Source organism: Hemitrygon akajei, chromosome 2 (assembly GCF_048418815.1).
Source record: "Hemitrygon akajei chromosome 2, sHemAka1.3, whole genome shotgun sequence".
NCBI classification, from domain to species: domain Eukaryota; kingdom Metazoa; phylum Chordata; class Chondrichthyes; order Myliobatiformes; family Dasyatidae; genus Hemitrygon; species Hemitrygon akajei.
Window position 1 is genome coordinate 102,938,651 of NC_133125.1, and position 22,721 is coordinate 102,961,371.

The 22,721-nt window shown below is 39.9% G+C and overlaps 1 protein-coding gene across 1 annotated transcript; it reads right to left on the bottom strand.

Annotated features, from left to right (window-relative positions):
* Window positions 1–2,079: 2,079 nt before the first annotated feature.
* Window positions 2,080–22,537, bottom strand: rnd3b (Rho family GTPase 3b). The gene is made up of 5 exons (XM_073026282.1): window positions 22,237–22,537; window positions 21,853–21,940; window positions 10,345–10,454; window positions 5,795–5,929; window positions 2,080–3,276 (listed from the first exon to the last, which is right to left on the bottom strand). The coding sequence occupies exons 1-5, from the start codon at window positions 22,378–22,380 to the stop codon at window positions 3,025–3,027; spliced, it is 729 nt and encodes a 242-aa protein (XP_072882383.1). The 5' UTR covers window positions 22,381–22,537; the 3' UTR covers window positions 2,080–3,024.
* Window positions 22,538–22,721: the final 184 nt, after the last annotated feature.

Consider the following 22,721-nt stretch of genomic DNA (forward strand, 5'->3'; position numbering starts at 1 on the left):
ACAACAATGTTATCCATTTCTGTTACAGACCTGTGAGTGGTCATGAATCTTTAACAATCCTTTAAATCACCATATCCAGGTAATAATTTTCCTGCACAGTGGGAATACATGCAGTAACACCAGTCAAGTGTGACATGCTGTATTTGTTAGTGGATTGAATTCAATCAGATGTACAACTCACCTCACTTTACTCCATACAGGAGTTCATGCATTATTCGTATCCGTGTTTGCAAATTTACAGAGATCTCTTCATCTGTGGTCATCTCCGTAGCAGCTACATTCATGGAGAGCAGTCTCATACTCAATTTCTGCTGAATTATAGGTCTGCAAAGTGGCTCACTTGTTTCTAGTTCTCTGAGTATTCAGTCAGACTTGGGTATCTCCTACTTTTTCCAGCTGGCTTCTCATATTCATATAGTCTACTCACCTTTCTAACCATCTAACACTGTCGCAAGATCGCAACATCCATCATCAGGGACCCCCCCCCCCCCCCCCCCCCGCCACTCAGGAAATGCCCCCTTCTCGCTGCTGCCATCAGGAAGGTGGTACAAGAGCCTCAGGACTCAGACCACTAGGTTTAGGAACAGTTATTACCCCTCAAGCATCAGGCTCTTGAACGAAGGGGGCTAACTTCACTCACCCAATCACTGAAATGTTCCCACAACCTATATACTCACTTTCAAGAACCCTTGATCTCATATTCACAATATGCATTGCTTATTTATTATTTTCTACTTTTTGTATTTGCATTTTGCTGTCTTCTGCATTCTGGTTGAACATCCAAGTTGGGCATTGTTATGGTTATTATTCTATTCTGGATTTTTTGAATACTTCCACATGAGAAATGAATGCCAGGGTTGTATATGGTGACATAGTGTGCACTTTGGAAGTAAATTTATTAACTTTGATTTATCAGAAGAGATGGGTATGCCAGGGTTGTATATGGTGACATAGTGTGTACTTTGGAAGTAAATTTATTAACTTTGATTTATCAGAAGAGATGGGTATAAGATTCTTAAGCCTACCTGTGTTGTTTTGATTACCTGTTTGCTTTCCCGAGCCCATTTCATTCCCAGCTGATATTAGCAGCTCATGATCCATTAGTAGCATCAACTGCATCATAGAGCAAGCAAGCATCTTGGCTCAACTCTCACTGCATTTTCACATTGGTCCTCTGGCAGACTTGCCCATGCCCGAATCTGAAATACTTCAGGATCATGAGACAGAAGAATAGGCCATTCAGCCATTGATTCTGCTCCACCATTCCAGCTTGGCTGATTTATTATCCCCCAAACCCATTCTCCATATAACCTTTGACACCCTGACTAATCAAGACGTCAACACTCACTTTAAATATATCCACTGATTTTGCTTCTACAGCCATTTGTGGCAATAAATTTCAGATTCACCACCCCCTGACTAATCAAGAAAGTCTTCATCTCTTTTGTAAAAGGGACATACTAAGGCTGTGGCCTCTGGGCCTAGAATCCCACTATAGTAAGCATTCTCTCTACATCCACTATCTAAGGCCGTTCAATATTCAATAGGTTTTAATTTTGGTAGATTCAACTTTGAACACCCCTACCTACTTCCTGTTACATTGTTGGCATTTAAGGCAGCAATAGAGGTCCTCTGCCTGAGAGGACTTCCTTCATCATGCTAGTAACTGTTTTCACTACCGGCAGTCATGCAAGTTCTGGATGGAGACTCTGGAGTACCATTGCACTCAAACATGGAAGGATTCCTCATTGCTGTGTCCATAACAATTTTGTTTTACTAGTCAGGGTTGATAGTCCTGAACTGAACCACCCAACATGGAGAACCAGTGGACTATTCTTAGTCTGGCCTCTACCCTTTGAGCTGTTTGGATGACACTAGCAAGAGAAAACAAAGCCCTGACTCCAGCCAACATAGCTCTCCAGGTCATTGCGACATACAGGCATCCAGACCACAAGGTTGTGACCTCTATTCTCACAATTGCTGCTGCTTCTTCAGTCTCTTTATATAATGGAGGATTAGTTCACCTATATATCAATCAGAAATATATCTCTGCACACCAAACAACAGAAAACCAAAAGATGAGAGTTTTTTTTTTTATTTGGCAAAGAAATAAGTATTCTTTGTTTATAGATCTAAGCCGCAATAAGCTTAGATTAAAAATACAGTTTCGTGATAAGGTACAGAAGTTTGCTTGAATATTTCTAACTGTGGTTTTTAAAATGAATTATTGCAATAATTTACATCAATACTTGATTACATTTTCCAAGGGAAAAAACTATACCTTAATAAATACTGCCAAAACATTAGAATGGACATACAAACTTCAACATTCAAAAAAAAATGTAAGACGCTCTACAGTTTGAAAACATAATTTAAAAGGTTACAATACCTATTACAGAGAAGCTTTTGCCAGCCATTATATAATACCACCCTAAAGCATCATGATGCACCAATCATACAGCATTGTTTAGTGAAGAAACCAAATGTTCAGTGGTGTCAAAACATTGGAATGACCTCATTCTTTCAATGACAATGGACAAAGTGCAACTACAGCTTTTGTTACATGTTCAATATTATTTGGAGATTATTGGCCCCATCAGAGGGTCTTGGAAAGACATCCTCGGAACTCTCCCAAGAATGAAGTAGGATGTTAGTATGCTTTCTGGTTTAACAGTTTCCTTTTCTCACCCTCCCCTCCTAACAAGCTCACGTGCCTTCTTTAACTGGTATGAGGCCTTTGCAAGTCTTTGACCTGGATTCCTTTAGGATATTGTCTCACAAATTCCACTGGCAGCATCTACACCCAGCTTATTCCAAGCCAGGTCATTCCATTTGTTGAACCCCAAGGTCGCACTCATTAAAAAAGGTGAAGGATATCTTTGCAAATGCGATTTGAGACACATTGGTATGTAAATGATGCTGCGCACTGAACGGAGTCCTTTCTTTTTTCAAAATAGCCTTTCATTCCACATCATCGTAACTTGAGCTGACCACCTTCAACTGCTTCCTGCAGTCCCACTGTCCTCACATCACAGTGCAGCTTCGCGCCTTGTCCTTCCGTAAGTCAGGAGCCACTGAGGACAGTTCTGGTCTGCTGGGCACGTGTGAAATTCGCTTTGTGGCCCGCTTTGATTGGTTGCGCTTCACATTTTTGTTCGGTTTGTTTACACAGGCCAGTGTAGCCACGTGAAAAATGTCTCTTACGCTGTTCTCCGATGACAACGATGAGCACTCAATGTACGTTGCTGCTCCAATCTGTTTGGCCATGTTCGTGCCCTGAAGAGAAAACAGCCATGAATTATAGAAGAAAACGACAGCACAGAAACAGACCATTAGTCCATGCCAACCTAATTAAATTCTCTAGTTCCAACAACCTGCACCTGGACCATAGCCCTCCCATACTCCTCTCTTCCATGTACCTATCCAATCTTCATATCCACCACTGGCACGGGCAGAATGTTCCACATTCTTACCACCCTGAGTGAAGAGGTCTCCCTCATGTTCCCTTCAAACAGCTTGCCTTTCACCCTTATCCCATGATCAGATTATTATTATAGTAAAAGATGTTGCTGTGCAGAGCGACTTGGGAATGCTTTGTGCGTGAATCACAAAAGGTTGGTTTGCAGGTACAGCAGGCTATCAAATGGAATGTTGGCCTTCATTGCTAGAGGATTGAATTTAAGAGCAGGGAGTTTATGGTGAGGCTGCACCTGGAGTACTGCGTACGGTTCTGGTCTCCTCACTTGAAGGATATACTGGCTTTGGAGGTGGTACAGAGGAAGTTCACCAGGTTGATTCCAGAGATGAGGGGGGTTAGACTATGAGGAGAGATTGAGTTGCCTGGGACTGTACTCACTAGAATTCAGAAGGATGTAAGGAGATATTATAGAAACAAAGTTATGAAAGGAATTGATAAGATAGAGACAGGATAGTTGTTTCCACTGGTAGGCGAGACTAGAACTAGGGGACATAACCTCAAGATTCAGTGGGAGCAGATTTAAGACAGATGAGGAGGAACTGCTTGTCCCAGAGAGTTGTGAATCTGTGGAATTCTCTGCCCAATGAAACAGTGGAAGCTACCTCAGTAAACATATTTAAGACAAGGTTGGATAGATTGTTGCAAAGTAGGGGAATTAAGGGTTATCGGCAAAAGGCAGGTAGGTGGAGGTGGTCATATCAGCCATGATCTTATTCAATGGTGAAGCATGCTCCTATTTCTTATGACTTCTCGTTACAGTCTCACCCAACCTCAGCAGAAAAAGCCTGCTTGCATTTTCCCCTATTGACACACCTCATCATTTTGAATTAACAAAGGACTGAAACATGGCCAAGATATAATGTTCAAGAATCAATGTTTAAACTTTAGGTTTTAAAGTGTAATCTTTTAAAACAGTCAATTCAGTAGCTTGTATAATTCAGGCACTGCTGGCAAAAAGCATATTCTATGATCAATATCCTGTTATGGGGATTTTAATCAGTTTGGACCTACATTTGGATAAATGTAAACAGTAAGAGTAAAATAATGATAAATATTACTATTTACGGAGCCTAGACTCCCAGATAATGCTACTTGATTTAACTCACACTGGAACTCAGTCTTATGATCTGTTATGAGTTCATTATACTGTTGGTGATTCCTCTCTTCTCCCATATAAAACATTGATAAGAATATTTATAATTTTTTTCTGAATATACCAAAGTATGCAAAACTTTGAAAAAAATTCAAAATTGCTTAATGTCATTTCTAGTACAGGAGAATGAAATAAGTGTTACTCCGGATCCGATGCCATACAGCATAGAAAGGAAAGAAAGACTGAAATCTTGACTATCGGGGTTAGAGGGACAAGTCACCGAGATATTCTGCAGATGCTGGAAATCCAGAGCAACACACAAAATGCTGGAGGAACTCAGCAGGTCAGGCAGCATGCATGGAAATGATTAGATAGCTGACATTTTGGGCCGAGGCCCTTCTTTAGGACTGAGAAGGGGGAAGATGCCAGAATAAAAAAAAAGTGGTAGAGGGGACAGAGGATAGCTTGTTGATAGGTGAAGCAGGTGGGCGGGAAAGGTCACAGGCTGGAGTAGAAGGAATCTGATTGGAGAGGAGTGGACCATGGGAGAAAGGGAAGGAGGAGGGGACGCGGGGGAAGTCATCGACAGGTGAGAAGAGTGGGGAGGATTTATTTACTGGATGGAGAAAACTATTTTCATGCCATCAGGTTGAAGGTGATTCTGACAGAAGGGGGATGAGGACCACATGCAGGCAAGTTGGGCCATCTCAGATAATCATGGACATGCCATGTTTCAGGGCCTATTTCCAGGCTGCATAACTGAAGTCAAACCAACCCTTTAGCACACAGACTTCATGCCTGTCACTAAGCATCAACCTTCTCTAATCCTGCTTTAATTTTTTTTTTCCACATTCTCATCAACTATCTTCAAATTCTATCACTCACATGAAAACGAAGAGTAATGTACAGGGCCAATTAACATACCATGTCGTTGGGATGTGGGAGGAAACAGGATTACTCAGCAGAAATTCAAACTGTCATGTACAAACTCCACACAGGCAGCATTTCAGGTTTGGATTGAACCCGGGTGATGGGAGCAGCAAGGCTGCTGCTTCACCTTTAAACTGGCACAACAAAAACTCATGGGATGTCCCCATGGCAACCTTGTCATGCTAGAGGTGTCGTGGGTTGAATTCATTATTCCCAAGCATTTGTTTTGTGTGCATACCACCCACACTTCTCTGTGCCAGAACAATGGTCGCGACTAAGTAATCAAGACCTACCTGATCATAGGACACTGGATTCTGTCGGTGATTGGACAACTCCACTAATGTGGTCAGGTCTGTACGCAGATCTGATTTGCAGCCAACCAACAAGGTTTTCGTGTTTGGGCAGAATTCTTGGATCTCGCCTTTCCACTGGAAAAAAACAAACAAAATGGTGAGCTTATCCATACACTGAGTCACCTGCCAAGGTAGCATGTGGTTCTCAAATGCAATATTAAACAATTACAGAACATTACAGTAGCATGCCAACAGTTGTGACAATATACTGCAGGTGGAATTGTGCAGGTATAGTTCAACTTTTTTTTTTAATATATATTTTGTTTTTTTACATGTTTTTAATCTATTCAATATATGCATACTGTAATTATTGTTTTATTTATTATTTTATTCTCTCTTCCTCTTCATTATATATCGCATTGAACTACAGCTACTAAGTTAACAAATCTCACGACACATGCCGGTGATAATAAACCTGATTCTGAATGAAATTCTTTTGAGTTCAGCATGGATTTAGCGTATGTTGGTTCTTTTGACGTGTGCCACTGTAAAAGGGAAGCATACCTTTCTGCTTGAACCAGAGCGAGCACTTTAGAAATTTTAGTTTATTATTTCAAGATTGCTTGCCTGCTAGTACAGAGCAGCAGGGAGATCAAGGTTTTTAAATCTGCAATCTTCAAGTTCAAAGTAAATATATGTATTTACAGTGCAAGCAGGCCACCATGTATTCCCTTGAGATTCATTTTCTTGCAAGCATTTGCAGGAAAATAAAGAAATGCAGTAGAACTTGTGGAAGTTTTATAGACATACATCCAATGTACCGAGCTAGTATTTTTCAAACCATTCCAGAAGGTAAGAAAACAAGGCACTGCACATCTTTCTGCCAAACAGAACCTGTACACAAATCAAATTATATCCATTTGACCCATAAAACTTGTACAGTGCACAGCCAGGTTAATAAATATTTAAAATGTCAGGAAGTTTTTAGTAACTTGCTGCATGTACAAATAAGACTGCAATTAAAGTTACAACTGATTGTGCTTTTGTTGTTACTGTGAACTGTACTGAATCCCAGTTACTGTACATGTCTCACTGTACAATTTCAGGGTTCTTAGTCTCTCAAAATCTAGGATGACTTGTTTGTACTCTGGTTTTGAGAAACTTGGTGTTTTTCAATTCATGGCCAAGGTCTCAATTCCATCCTGACTGGTACATCTCCACTGAACAGTCATGGACCAGAGGTTGCCATGGAATCAATCAGTGGGGAGTTCTACACTTCAAGGAAACTCTCAACCTCTCCCTCTGCTCCTATGACAGAGCTCAGAATAGTATACATGTTGGGAATTTGACAGCAGCCGTACAAGTTATAGTCTGCTCAGTATTTACTTTTATATTGGAGACCCATGCGAAAAGCACTTCATGTCAATATAATCAGAACAAAAGATAGTTTAGGTGCCTAATGCAGTGCTCTGGGGTTTGGAGTCACTGGCAAATGTTTGACGACTTTAAACTAGGTTTGTAAAGTAGGTAGGTTTCAGATGACAGATGGATTTGAACACACCATTTGTCGTGCCATATGATATAAGTAATGATGATCTTCCCATGACCGTGATTGTTCCTAGCAATTTGTTCTACAGAAGTAGAAAATTTTTCTACATTGCCTTCTTCTGGGCAGCGTTTTTACAAGATGGGTGACCCCAGATATTATCAATACTCTTCAGAGATTGTCTACCCGGCAAACACTGGGTTCCAAGCTTTTAAAATGTCATCGAAAATCAGATACTAATGAATGAAAGCCAGAAAGGCCAAGGATGCAGGATGTGGAATTTAACAAACACTAATTTATTGAAGTTGCAAGGCTGGAGAGCTGAATTAGTTTAATCTGGAGAATCAAAGAACAGGAATGCAGGCTGCAGCAGCAGGGAAATGGGAGCGGAAGGAAGTGTTAGGGAACTATAGAGGGCCAGTTCAGATGAAGGGTCTTGACCCGAAACATCAACTCTCCACTTCCCTCTTGAACCACCAAATTCTCCCCACACTAGAGCTAAAAGTCAGCATCTAGAGGAAATAACTTCATTAGCCCCATTGTTGAAATGTTCCCAAAACCAATGGACTCACTTTTCAAGGATTCTTCATCTCACGTTCTTGATTTTTATTGCTTATTTATTTTCTTTCTTATGGGTGATCTTTCATTGATTTTTAATAATTATTCTATAGGTTTGTTGAGTATGCCCACATGAATCATGAATCTCAGGGTTGTAAATGGTGACATATGTACTTTGATGATGAAATGTTACTTTGAACTTTGTAATGGAGGACCTGAGATCAGAGGTGAGCTCTGGTAGTAACAAAGCCTGAGCCTGACACAGCAGCCCTCCAGCTAGCCTTGCATGTTGCAGACAAAACATGTTCAGGCACTGAGACTCTAGCCCTACAGTTTATAATTAGCCAAGAACTTTTTATATGCATTAATAACATCTGTTTCCAGCACCTTATCAGCCACAGAATTTTAAATCCTCTGCTTGGGAGCTGCACCCTGGTTTTGAACTTGTTAGAAGGAACTTTTAACTTTAACTTGTCCTTCTTAAGAGGTCCTTGAACTCAATTTCAACTTTGCCTTAACTGTTGCAAAGAAAATAATCCCAGCAAATCCATTCTTTCCTTGTAGCTTAAATTTTACAGTCCTGGCAAACTCAGGTATCCTCAAATCACGTGAGGTACAAAAAGGTGCTCAAGGGTGACGAGTACAATGACTGAACTGGTCCAAAAGTGATAAAGTGATTTACTATCACAAATAATTGGCAATACTCCATTTGTTAACATTTTTCTCCACACATAATGAATTGTTCAAAGTCCGAAAATATCTTTTAATAATGTAATGGGTAAATTGATTACAAAATGTGCCATTGCCAAGAGTCTACTGTTAACTGCTGGCCAGGTCTTTCAAGCCAAGATATTGGTCATGTATGAGAAACAGTAGGAAATATAACTATAATGGCAGAGATACAGCAGCCAAACTTCCACCAAGACCATCATACAGGTCACGTGAAAGACAGCAGAAACACAAGAGGGATCATACTATTAGGTTCAAAGCCAACTGGATGTTTAGAAGAACAAATGGTATGTGGGAGGTTTGGAAGCTGAAGAACATTTTTCCTATTAGCCTCAAAACTTGCACTGTATAAGTAATACCAACAGGCAGCCACTGGAGAGGCTTAGAACATTAGTCAATGGTTTAATGACTATATAAAAAGATTACATTTTTCCCTTTCAAATGTTATTATTCCAAATGAATAGGACCATCACACATATATTGAAAGCCAAGAGTTATTGCATTTCATAAGCATTTTAAAAATGTGAGTCATCTGTGCTGAACCCCAAATCAGTTATAAACATCCTTTATCATAATTGCCAACGCAGTGATACCCAAGTTTGAAAGATCTAGCAGCTGTTTTATTAGCCATAGTGGCCAACCTCGTCATTCTGATGACTCACTCACACTTCATGTGAATCAAGTTTAACAGGTACGCAGAAGTCTGCAAACAAACTCCAGCCTCTTCAGCGGTACAGCATTCCAGACAGTGTACACAAAGCTGTCATTCTAAATGCTCATTTAGAAAGGTACATCTGTTTCCCCCCCACTATGAAGTGAACATCAGCCATTTGAACTCCTAGTGATATTTGCTGCTGTTATAATGTTTGAATTTAATCTAGATCATTGGAATTCATCGGTTTTTGCTCATACCATTTTGGCTTATTTTTATTTTTTTGTTTAAAAAATGGGAGAAGTTAAATGTTAAAGGAAAAACTAAATAGATTTCTAAAATATAGATCATGAGTCTCAGTCAATCAACATCAAAAAAAATTATTAACAGGCTCACATAGTACTCTTGGCTATCTTATTTATTGTAAAGAAATTATGGAATCCCAATGTGCCTTTCCTTCAGTGCTGCTGATTATCTTTGTGTTCCGCTCTTTTTGATTAGTTGTCAGCGTAAAGGCAGACACAGCTGTGTTGACATTTCTCTTTCTATTACATCACCACGTTCCACTAAGGTCAGCTCATTTCCGGGGAGTACCAGATCCATGCTGTCACTGGCTCTGAAACTGAGCCAACAGTTACTCAGACTCCTTTGGGGAAATGGATTCATACCAACTTCAAAGGAGCTAGCATTCTCTACACAGTCAAGGATTTTGACTTGCCAGAACAATATTCAATGCACCCAAAGAATGTGTTTTCAACATGAATGTTGGAATGCTTGTATTGGAAGAAAGTCTTGAATATAGATGGTTAATCAAGAGAAGGGGTTCCCAACCTTTATGTCATGGAACTCTACCATTAACCAAGTAGTCTGTGAACCCCTGATCAAGGGGTTGCAAATAAAATCAATCACGGCATTTCTGTGGCTGGAATGCCATTCTACTTGGGAGACACTGGTGTGAAATGCAATTAACTTCCTTTGTGCATCAGAATACAGGTTACAATTCTGTTTTGCCCATTAATTAATCCCAAATCACAATTAAATAGGGAACATCTCTATTACACTTACCTTCTTAAGGACGCTGTCAAGGGTCTCTGGTCGGCTTATATCAAAGCAAATCAAAACAGCATCAGAATCGGGGTAGGAAAGCGGTCGGACATTATCGTAGTAGGGTGAACCTAGACACAAAAGCAAGCCCAAATCAGTTAGACAATCACCATTTTGCAGAAAGCACACACAGCAAAATACAGCCTGGAGACAAAAACAAAACTGGAGGAATTCAGTGGGTCAAGCAGCATTAATGAGAAACGGTCGGCATTTCAGGCTGAGATCCTACTTCCCAACCTCGACCATCACTTTCCCCTTACAGAGGCCGCTTGACCTGTTGCGTTCTTCCAGCTTGTATCAACGCTCTTTTGTTCTTTAATTTGAATACATTTCAAGTGGAGACATGGTAGTTCAAATCAGACAAGTATATGAAAAAGAAAATGCAGCAAGCTTTTGTGAAGATATCATTGGGTTCCTTATGGAACTGTACACAAAATAATCTTTAAATCATGTTTGTTAAACTCCACAAAATGAGCCTTCAGAGTAATTACAATCTGATTCTTCAAACAAATGGAATACAAACGTTTGTAATTGCCGACACCTTTCAAAGCCATATCTGTGAAGCAGTTTTTTTCTTAATTAAGCAATATTCACAAATATTTGCATTTTACAAAGATTTCTTGTTCTAGATCACCAGGGACTTCTTCACAGTCGCCCCCACATCCCACCCATCGTCTTAAAATAGGAGATCCATTCCCAGCTCTCAGCAACAGAACTTCTTGGTACCAAGAAGGTAGTTTGGGCTTGATTTTAAAAAAAACACCCAACACCCCAAATTGGGGTCTCTTGGAGAAATCTCCAATAACATTTACTTTTAAGAAACCACAAGCAAAGAGATTCAACAAGGCTCTTAAAGCCATTATAGCAGCATTTAGACACCAGTCAAACGGTTGTAAATGCAGATGTCAACTACAAGTAATGAAGGTACCTGTTTAGGTAATACAGTGGATTCTGGTTAATTGGGACACATCAGAAACAGTACATTTTGGCCCAATTAAGTGGCTGCCCCAATCAGCTGAAGTTTCTTGGAAATAGTTAAAAAGGTATAAAAAAAAGGCAAACCAACTTTAACTAAGAATTTATATATTTAAATGAAATACAGAACAAATTCAAACACTACAAGTACCACAGTACTGTAAACATATGCATTAGTTCAATTCATTCAGTGTATGCTGCTATGCTCTTTCGATTGACTGTAAATGAACTAAATCAGTGTAGACACCAAGTGCAGATAATGGATAACTGAGGATTGCATTCTCCAAATCTTGATTTTCATTCTTCATTCAAGATGATTGTTGCTATCTTTTTTTTCCTATTTCCTAACTTGCAGTGAAATAGTTTCATTTACTGTCCCTGTTGTTTCTGGCATCTCCAAGCCATAATACTTGGAACTGCGGTAAGCAAAACAGTTCTGAATTGTCTTACTGCTTCTTCCCCAGCAACTATTAGTGACAAAATCACTGCTTTTCAAACACCAACAAATACAACTGACACTATTTAGAAACCATTTGGTCCAATTACTGTGTAGTGACTAATGGCCACACAAGTGCACTTGACTAACACTACTTAAAAACTGTTCAGCATCTCTTCTGTCCCAATTAAGCAACATCGTGTCCCAAATCAACGAAGGGAATCCCAGCTATTTTCTCAATTTGTTTTTGTTCTTTAAAAGTTGTCCCAAATAAGCAGCTGCCCTGATTAACAATGGCCCAAATAAACAGAATCCACTGTATGTTCGGGATAGATACCAACTATTTTCAGTATGTTTATATTACCTGAACATGCAAAAAGCCTAGCCTATCTTTGTTACATGTGGATAGCCTATTCCATGCTCTTTCAGTGCATCACCCATATTTACATACAGAACTCTGCTGCTCTACTCTAAATGTGCTGTGCATTCTTCTCACCTACTCATTACATGTGCTGATCTACTGTGATGGGACACCTCCATTTTAAAATTCTAATCTTCATTTTCAACTTTGCCCTTGCCTCTTTAGCTCTGCAACCTATACGAATACAGACAAACTGTGATCTGTTTTCTAGTTTTGACCCCTTGAACACTTGCTCTGCTTTTCAACAGTGGCAGCTGTACAATTAGCAGGTTTTTGGCCACGAACTCCAGAATTCCCCCTCCAAATTTCTTACCCTTGCAAGCCTTCATACCTCTCACCAACACCCTTTTCACTTCCACACATAGATTGATGCCGAAAATGCCTTTGATAATACTTCATGGGACATGCCATCACAATGAAAAGCCATGCATGATGTTGGTACTGACAGCTCTTCCCACCAAAAGCTTAACACTGAAGTGTCAATCTAGATGGTGTTGATATCTCCAAAGAGGATTTTGAGGACTTACAAAGATATTGCCAGGACCTAAGGACCCAGGTCAATGGGAAAGTTTGCAGAGATTACGACTTTATTCCCTGCAGTGCAGTAAAATGGGGGCGGGGGGGGGGGGGGAGAGAGAGATTTGACAAAGATCTACAGTATAGATAGGCTTTTTCCACTGAGGTTAGATGAGACTAGAACTAGAGGTCATGAGTTAAAGGTGAAAGGAGATATCACTAACATGAAAATCGAGAAAGGATTACATTATCTAAAATGAGCAAATCAAAGTACACTATTTCTAAAACTACTAACCATGATACATTTCAGTTCACAAAAGAGAAGCACAAGTATTTCTCTTTAGGCATGGTACAAATAACCAATGACCATGTAACAAAACTGTCTGCACTTAACACTTATTGCCACATACAAACTTGCATTGTATAATCTGAGATTAATGAGAGAGGAAGCAAAGATTGGTAGCCTACATGTTACAGGTTCATGGTCTTAGCCATTGACAGATCTCATCATCAACAGTATCACGTTTAATATCACTAGCCTATGTCATGAAATTTGTTGTTTTGCAGCCTGCATGGGTTCATTGTCCTTATGAAATCTATTGCAGAGGGGAAGAAGCTGTTCCCAAAACACTGAATGTCCTTCCTCCTACATGGTAGCACTGAGAAGAGGGCGTGTAGGAATCTTAGCTGATATTAAAGCAGTTTTAGCATCTGTACCTTAGTCTATCAACAAGATTGCAAACAGGGCTAGCAACTGCAGACAAAATTAAGCTGGCTTAACTCACTTCTTTTGGTAAATACACTCAGTGGCCACTTTTAGGTACACCTGTACACCAGTTCAGTGCAAATATACAATCAGCAATCATGTGGCAGCAACTCGAAGCATAAAAGCATGCAGACAGAGTTAAGAGGTTCAGTTGTTGTTCAGACCAATCAGAATGGGGATGAAATGTGATACAAGCGACATTGACCATGAAATGATTGCGGTTTGAGTCTCGGAAACTGCTGATCTCCTGGGATTTTCACCAGCAGTTTACAGAGAATGGTGCAAAAAAAAACAGAAACATCCAGTGAGTGGCAGGTCTGTGGATGAAAACACCTTGTTCATTCGAGGTCAGAGAATGGCCAGGCTGGTGCAAGCTGACAGCAACTCAAATGTGTTACTACAGCATCTCTCAATGCACGTCAAACTTTGAAGTGATGGGCTGGGAACAGCAAGAAGAGCACAAACATACATTCAGTGACCACTTTTTTTTTAAGGTACACGAGACACCTACTGAGATAGCCGCTGAGTTCACTCACCCGATAACCTCTTTGGCTCAGTTGTTCTCTCACCCAACCACACAACTTCCAATGATATCAGAATCACCAAAATTTTGATTCTGTGAACAGCTATTTCTACAAAGCCATCACTCGGAATGCTTTAAGTGCTGTATTTGAATAATGTGCCACTCCAATCATAGCTGTGCCATTTCATATTACAGCTCAACACATTTAAGTTCCTCTTCAGAAAGCGATCGCATTACTTGCAGGAACAGAGTCAGGCATTGACTGAAGAATCATCACTGCCATTTGCCGAAGCAGCAGGTGTGGGTCAAGAGTGAAGGAGTAAACCCAGTGAAGTCGAGCTCTGAAAGGCTGGCATTAGCCATTAAATGCAGTATTATCACTTCACCACAATGGGATAAACTTAATGGAATGGGCTTAGAAAGCACATTTAAATGAGAGGTAAGTCATTAAGCTACTGGTAAGAGCTTTGACTGCTCTACCATCACCATTCTCACAGGATCCCCCCTCCCACCCCACCATTTTCCAAGCACGACTCTGTGCTGTAGCTCTATTGTAACACCCATCAATCCAACCAAGTGGGCATTGGGTTGAAGAGTACAGTGGGTAGGGCATCAATCCTTGTTTAGTTGCCAAGACAATCTTACACAATTAACTTGAATTTTGTTTAAACAAAAAGCAGTCTTAATCTCTCAACTTTGCTACAGTCATTAGTAGAACAGTACATACAAAGCTAATGTGGTCAGACCAGTTTACTCCACAGAGTTGCCTTTGTATTGCATCAAGCTGCAAACAGCAGAGGCATAATCATGTGCCATAGATCTAAATGACAACTACTGGGAAATAAACGCAGACCATGAGAATCTACTGCCAGGAAATCAAACAGGTATTTTAAATGCTCAAATTAAGATCAAGGGACCTGAAATGTCGACTGTTTCAAGATCAAGTTTACTCAGCTTATACATTACATGTATAGGAATTTGCTGCGTTCACACATTAAGCAACAATAAAAAGAGCATTATAAAAATTATATAAATAAACATGAGAGTCTGCAGATGCTGGAAATTCAACACACACAAAGTGCTGGAGTAACAACAGGTCAGGCAGCATCTATGGAAATGAATAAACAGTCGACGTTTTTGGGCTGGGACACTTCAGGACTGGAAAGCTGGGGGGGGGGTGGGGGTGGAGGGGAACGCCAGAATAAAAAGGGGAAGGAGGACAGCTAGGAGGTGATGGTGAAGCCAGGTGGGTACGAAAGGGAAAGGACTGGAGAGGAAGGAATGTGATAGGAAAGGGGAGTTGACCATAAAAGAAAGGAAAGGAGGAGGAGGGGACCTGGGGAGGAGATAAGCAGCTGAGTGGCAAGAGGCCAGAGTGGGGAACAGAAGAGGGGAGGGGAAGAGGAAAATAATGTTAGAAATACACTTTAGGAATAAAATCTTCATAAATACCAGCATATACTTACAATGCAAACATTATAAAAAGTGGTTTAAAGCGTTTACAGTGCAGTGACCAATAAAACAGATTTTAGGGCCAACTTGAATGATCGATTGGATTAATTGCCTGGGGGAAGAAATTTTTAAAACCGCATGAGGTTTTGCTGTTTGGAAAAGGCAGATTGCTGTAGTTTATTCCCCTTCATCGATGCTGCCTGACTTGCCGAGCACCTGATGTGCTTTTCTGAGGACTCCCGGTATCTGTAGAATCTTGTGTTCAAAGAAAGCTCATCTACCTTTGGTCCAGAATCTTTCAGGTCTGGGAATCTGGATCCATAGTGAAGGAAATGCTCTTTACTGGATGACAACACTTCCCCACACAATACTGGGGGGGGTGAGAAAGCACTTATGTTTCAAGTCCATAATCTTTCATCAGGTATGATTTTTGCTAGAAAAACTCCAAGATGTTGTCCATCTTGCTGAGTATTGCCTGCATTTTCTGTTTTTTATTTCATATTTCCAGCCTCAATAGCATTTTTAATAAATTCTTTTTCATTACTTGACATAATGAAATCACTTAATCAATTTCGAAGGACTAAACATTAAGGTTTCAAATTCACATTGTTAACCAGATGCCGCTCCACACATCGATAAGCACTTGTGCATCAACTACTTACATTAGGACAATAGGAAAATATATTCGTAAGCATACTCAAAATTTTCTAACGTTTACTCAGGTGTTCTGGTGAATACAGGACCCAATGTACTTTTGGCTCCTTTTCTCTGGCACCAACTGCATTAAGTGTTTTGCCTTAAAATTCATTTCACTGTTTATCATTTGAAAATTAATGCAACCTTTCCTGTTCCATATTCAAGGCAATTGAAATTCCTGCAGTGAAGCAAAGGCTAATTTACCTAGATTTTGCCAACATTCCCATGTGAGATTGAATGCAGCCTGATCTCTCATTACCAATCATCCGAGAACAGCACTTAACAGTTACACATGGATGCTACCAACTCTTAAATAGGAAAAGTAAGCCACTGGACAACACTGATGGTTTTAGCATTTCACAACTTCTAACAACCATAAACACAAGAGATTCTGCAAATGCTGGAACTCCAAAGCAACACACAAAATGCTGGACTCTGGAGGAACTCAGCAGGTCAGCCAGCATCATCTATGGAAATGAATGAAGGGTCAGTGTTTAGTGCTGAGACCCTTCTTCAGTGCTGGAAAGGAAGGGGGGAGATGCCAGAATAAAAAGGTGGGGAGGGAAAGGAGGATATCTGAAACCAGTGAGACCAGCAAGGTGGAAAAGGTAAAGGGTTGGAGAAGGAATCTAACAGGAGAGGCATACGAGCCATGGGAGAAAGGGAGGCACAAGCTGCACTCTCCATGCAGATGAATGGGCACAATTTTAACATGCAAACAAGCAACAGGCAGCTTCACAGGGCCCAGCGCAGTGCGCTCACTCATAGGCTTGAGGGAACAATGCTCATATGAACCTTCCCCTCCCCCCCCCCACCTTTGTATTCTGGCATCTTCCCCCTTCCTTTCAGTCCTGAAACTAAACAAGGATTTACTGAGGAAATAGGAGATCAGTGGGTTTCACAAATAGATTTTAGAATATTGATACAAAGATCAGAGATCTCACAACTGGGAGAATTGTTCCAGAAGTTAAAATGGATAAAAAGCAGGCTTCATCTTGACAAAGGGAACAAAATTGCAATGTAGTTCGGTATTGCAGCACGTTTAAAAAGCCAACATTTATCACAGCTGGTAATTCTGCTAGTACATAAAATAGAGCCTCCTCCACCATACCTCTAAGGTCCATGAGTCAATACCTAAATGCTTCTCATAGGATGCAGATACATAGCAGTTAAATTACAGGGCAAAATACAAAGAACTGGATTACTGATGTGCAGCAGTTAAAAGTACAGCACCAGAGACCCATTTCACTCCACTGCCATCTGCAAGGAGTTTAAACATTCTCTCCATGGCCATGAGGGTTTCCTCCAAGTGCTCTGGTTTCCTCCCAAACTCCAAAGCATGCTAATGATGGCACAGAAGGGCACGGCACCCCCAGCACATTGCCAGACTGTTGGTTACTGACGCAAACAATGCATTTCACTGCATGTTTCAATGTACAAATCACAAATAAAACCAATCTTTAATTTTTTTTAAAAAAAGATGTGTGCTCCAATCTCAGCTTCACAACTGCAGCTAAATAAATGTTGAATAAAATAAAAGCCAGAATCAGAAACAGTGACCACTTCTGAAATTACAAAATTTCTCCTGTTCTAATGTGTTTTTTTCAGGAAAGGAAAACCTAATTTCTTAACCATTCTGATGTAGATGAACCCTGATCCACAGAATCACGATTGACTCAACTGTCACTCAGGATTAGCAAATTGTTTTTGGATGGTCAATAAAGGCTGATTGACAGTGAAACTGACAAAAAGACCCAACAGTTGCTAAACAAAATGATTGTTTTTGAAAGGGCAATTTGAACTTCTCTGCAGAGCACACTTGTTCGTACAAGCAGTGTTATTAGATATCTCCAATCCTAATTCTCTCAGTCACTTTCAAATGAAATCATATCAAGCACTGCTATCTATAAAATAATTGGATTTCCTTCTTAGCTTCATAGAATTTTGAATTTCAACAGCAATTAATCAAACCCATGATAGTATATAAGAACTGTCATCTCAACTTTGTTTTTCAGACTGCTTTATCGAATGTCATGCAGCCAATCTAACCAGTACCCAACCCAAAAACATTCATTCCAGGAAGAAGGAATGAATTATACTCAGTACATTAGTTGTGGATCATGAGGAAAATTCAATAATCTTGTGAACTCAAGAATCTGCCCTCTTTACACATTGATAATCAAATTCTTTGCTAATGCAATGTACAGGTATCAAGTGGCTAGTGTTTACACATTATCTTATGCTGTTGTACAAGCACATTTTGCAGTAATCTGCTTAAAATAAATTAATGCATTTCATAATTATATCACTATTTGAAGGAAACACTAATTCCAACATAATACTAGACTAAAGGGCCTATTGCTTGAATAGCAATCAGCATTTTCTAGACAAAGGGAAATGGGTCTTTCACATTTCACCCATCTTATTGTTAGGAGAACGGGATGAGGACATAGATTTGGACTACTGTTTTATTGACCCTAGTTGAGATAAGATTAGCAATCAAATATGACCACTATTTTAAGTTGATATTAACAATGCGCAGAATTGCAGTTTTACATGTTAGAAAGTAGCTGGCCTCAAACTGTATGCCATTGATACTTACAAACTGTATTAAGGTATGTGTAGTCATTTAACTGAACATGGAGTCTTACTTCTGGGACCACTACATTTTCTAATAACAGACTTCTCCAAACTGGATCAACAAACTAAGTTGCCAGCCAAGCTGTGTTGTATGCTGCATTGAATGCATTTGACAATACTTCCATTAAAACAGCAGTTTGCACTGCCACTAATGAGAATCTAATGAGAATTACACTGAACTCCAGAGAAGAATGACCATGCTTTAAGATTCAAATAATGTCATCAAACCTTTTCCTAAAAACTCTTAGCATTTTAACTGCACAAAACAGCAGATCAGTTATTTAAAGGCTTAGCTAGAGAATATTGTGCTGGAATTGTTCTAGATAAGAGTTGCACAGTCATTTTTTTTTAAATGTCTTTCACAGAAATTGAATTGGACATAGAAGAGCCTTGCAGAAAAGCCAGCTCTGACATCAAGGCCAGTAAGTTGCAACTATGAGCAGTGATCTGATGTAGTCAAATAAAAGTTCAAGTATAAAAACAGAACATATCTCTATCACTGATAAGGCCATTGTTCCCAACAGATTGATATCCAGGTGAAATGGATGCAAATGAATCAACACAATTTGATTATCTACAGTTCTTATCTAGGACAATTCCAACAATATTCTCTAGCTCCTGAATATCAATCCCACATTAGTGCTCTTGTAAAACAGAAGCTCAGGAACTATTATACCGCCTAACAATGAGGCTCCTGAACCACTGTGGGTAATTTCATTCACTTCAGAATAGACTCTACAACCTATAGACTCTCTTTCAAGGAGCCTACAACTCCGGCTTCACTATTATTTTTTTTAAAACTTATTTGTACATTGGATGTATGTCTATAAAACTTCCACAAGTTCTACTGCATTTCTTTATTTTCCTGTAAATGCTTGCAAGAAAATGAATCTCAAGGGAATACATGGTGGCCTGCTTGCACTGTAAATACATATATTTACTTTGAACTTGAAGATTGCAGATATAAAAACCTTGATCTCCCTGCTGCTCTGTACTAGTAGGCAAGCAATCTTGAAATAATAAACTAAAATTTCTAAAGTGCTCGCTCTGATTCAATGCGGAGCAATGTTTTGGATTCCATTGCTAGTACAACTGTGCAGCATTGGAAGATTATTAATCATTCGCAAATGTCGCAATTAATTGGCCTAGAATGGGGAGCAGTCTGACAACCCTGTCCCAGCTCCAATTAAAAGTATGAAAATTTAGCTAATCATGATTAAATAAACTTATCCAGATTTTTTTAATTAAATCTGAATGCAGTTGAAGGACCTCAAAGTCATTGAAACTCCTAACACACCAATGCTTGAAGTATGACGCTGTTACATAATCAGGTTTGGCACTGAAAATCCGACCAGTGCTAGAAGGCTAACTACAGAAAAAAAATAATTAAAATGCACAACTTTTAATTTAGTAATCTCTGGAATGTCTCTAAACAGTCTGTTCATGCAGCCAGTTGTCAAAAGGTATTTTAATCAAGAGAAAGCAGAAGCAATTATACCATGAATAATTTAAATAGAAGTTGGTGCCATTTCCTAATCTGTATTTAACACCAGTGGACCTCCTTCGAGTGTTTTCCTCTCAAGGAGAGAACTGAGCCTCAGACGTACCTCACAGTGTGAGCAAAGAGAAAGGTGTGTGTGTGGCGGAGGAAAGAAAATTTCCTCATCAACTTTATGAAAATTCCACTGCTACGTAACTAATCTCTGGACTTTGCAACAACGCAGACGATGCGACACGGGGATGATTTTTAGGAGTTAGGAAACCGACGTCTAGGAAGTCTGCCGAGAGGCGGGGATGAGAGAGAACCAGCACAATAGCAACCAATCTGCATAGGGGGCGATATTCCTCTCCCGCCGCTTCGCCCAGTAAAGAGATTGATTTAAGCTCCGGACAGTTTCTATGGGTTGTCAACGCAATTCCTGGCATACCAGTCTGGAAAGGGAAAATGCCAGCAGTGTTGGATCACAAATGGAAACCATTTGAAGAATGTCTGACGGACACAAACCTCTGCAAGCAATTAAACTCCCTTGGTGGTTATCTCGGCTCTTTGATATGCCTTAATGACGATCCTCTAACCTTTGCACTAATGCCTTTTAAAAGGCAATTTAGTACCGAACAGGCAAGCTTAAGAATCCGGGACCATCCACTGCATTCTGTCTAAAATGTGTTATAAATTCTGCTTAGAATGCGCCACCCAGAAATACAAAACGCTCCATTAAATACATCGTGCGCGCGGAGAGTGGACGACTTCACTGATCTGGATTTTAATTATATTACAATAAGTATTTTAAATTAACCAATTCGTTTTACATCTCAAAGCCTTTACGGAAATCAAGAATTTGAGAAACGATTTTATTTTCCATCAGCAATGTCGACTTCATTTCTGCGGCTGAAGGTGAATACGTAGTGGTTAAAGTAGTATCGTTTCACCAAAAGAAAGGGATTCCTTTCTTTCCTAACATCACATTCCCCAGTCCCCGATGCCTTTGGACTGAATAATAGGTAACAGCAGGGAGCGTGGATATCCGAGTCCCTGCTGCAATATCCCCCCAATCACTAGCAATCCCTTACAAAGTACTGAGAAAACGTGGGTTATCTACCTGCCTTTCTATTATCTAGAATTATTATCCGTAATTACCCACGCCCTTCCTAACTGGCCCCACCGGCAAATGACGCTCCAAGCCCAGTTACGACACTCCGGACAATTATCTTTGTCCCGAGGAAGTCTTTATTCGCAGATCTTTGGCACATTCGTAATCTAAGTGAGAGTGTGGTTTAAGGAACAATCGTTAAACTGGAAAAAAAATCCCCCCCCCCAAAAAAAAACACTCAGCTGCTAACAGTTTCACGATCTGTGTTAGATACCAGTTGGGAAACACTGAATTTCGCCACTGGTCGAGGTCCAAGGACTTTACGGACGTAGGTTTGACTCAAGAATGCTTAAAATCCCTCGTGTTTTTTTAAAAATCCACCATACAAGGTCAAATCCGCGAGGAAGACGGAACTTGTTACAAAATGAATCCAGAAGCCGGCATGCTTCTTACCTGAAGTATCCCAGAGACTTAGTTCTATTCTCTGCGTTTCAATTTCAAAACTCGCTGTGTAATTTTCGAAGACCGTGGGTACGTAACTCTAAACACAAAGAATAGGAAAGGCTTTAAAATATCGATTAAAAATTCAAATTCAATTAAATTAACTCAAACACTAACAAATACTTAAAAATAAGCCTTCGCGTAACAATTTTGTTTTAAATTGAAGAATATATATAATTATCACTAAAAAGATGGCTAAAAAAATAGTAAAAATAGGACCTGGTAGTGTGAAATAATAACAAAACAGTATAAAATTAGGTGAGTCCTCAAACAGGTGCGCTACAAGATTTATTCAGAAATCATGCAGCCGCCCAGTAAACCGGATGGGTAACATACCTCTGGGAAGCAATCCTTAGCAAAAACGTGTAACAACGCAGTTTTTCCACATTGACTATCGCCCACCACAACTATTTTGCATTTCACAGTTTGACTATCCATCGCGTTTTTGGTGTGTTTCTGGCTTGATCTTCTTTCCTTCATTGACGTGGATTTGGAGGGGGTGTTAAAACAATAAATTTTCGCTGGATTGTACGGAGAAACAAGGGTGATTTCGTCCAGCAAATAGAGAGCTCCAGACCTGCCTGCCTATACCTGTTCCCTACCTCTGTAACTACCCACAACTGTTACTTACTTGGGCGGTGTGCACCTCCTAATATAACATCTCACTGCCAATCCGAGAGCTCCGTCACTGAGATGGGTAACAATTAGTCCCCGCCTTCTTCCCATATAAGGATTGTAGTGCGCTTTATATTTGCTCTATTCGGTGAGCATTGAAATACAGGGATGACTCATGCCGCGCTGGGTACAGTAGTCAGATACTC

Excerpts from the sequence above, each read along its gene's own strand:
- rnd3b (XM_073026282.1), bottom strand. The coding sequence starts at position 22,380 with ATGAAGGAAAGAAGATCAAGCCAGAAACACACCAAAAACGCGATGGAT. Across the intron at positions 21,941-22,236 it reads CTAAGGATTGCTTCCCAGAG|AGTTACGTACCCACGGTCTT; the intron begins GTATGTTACCCA and ends CTTTGTGTTTAG. Across the intron at positions 3,277-5,794 it reads ATCCAGTGTCCTATGATCAG|GGCACGAACATGGCCAAACA; the intron begins GTAGGTCTTGAT and ends TTTTCTCTTCAG.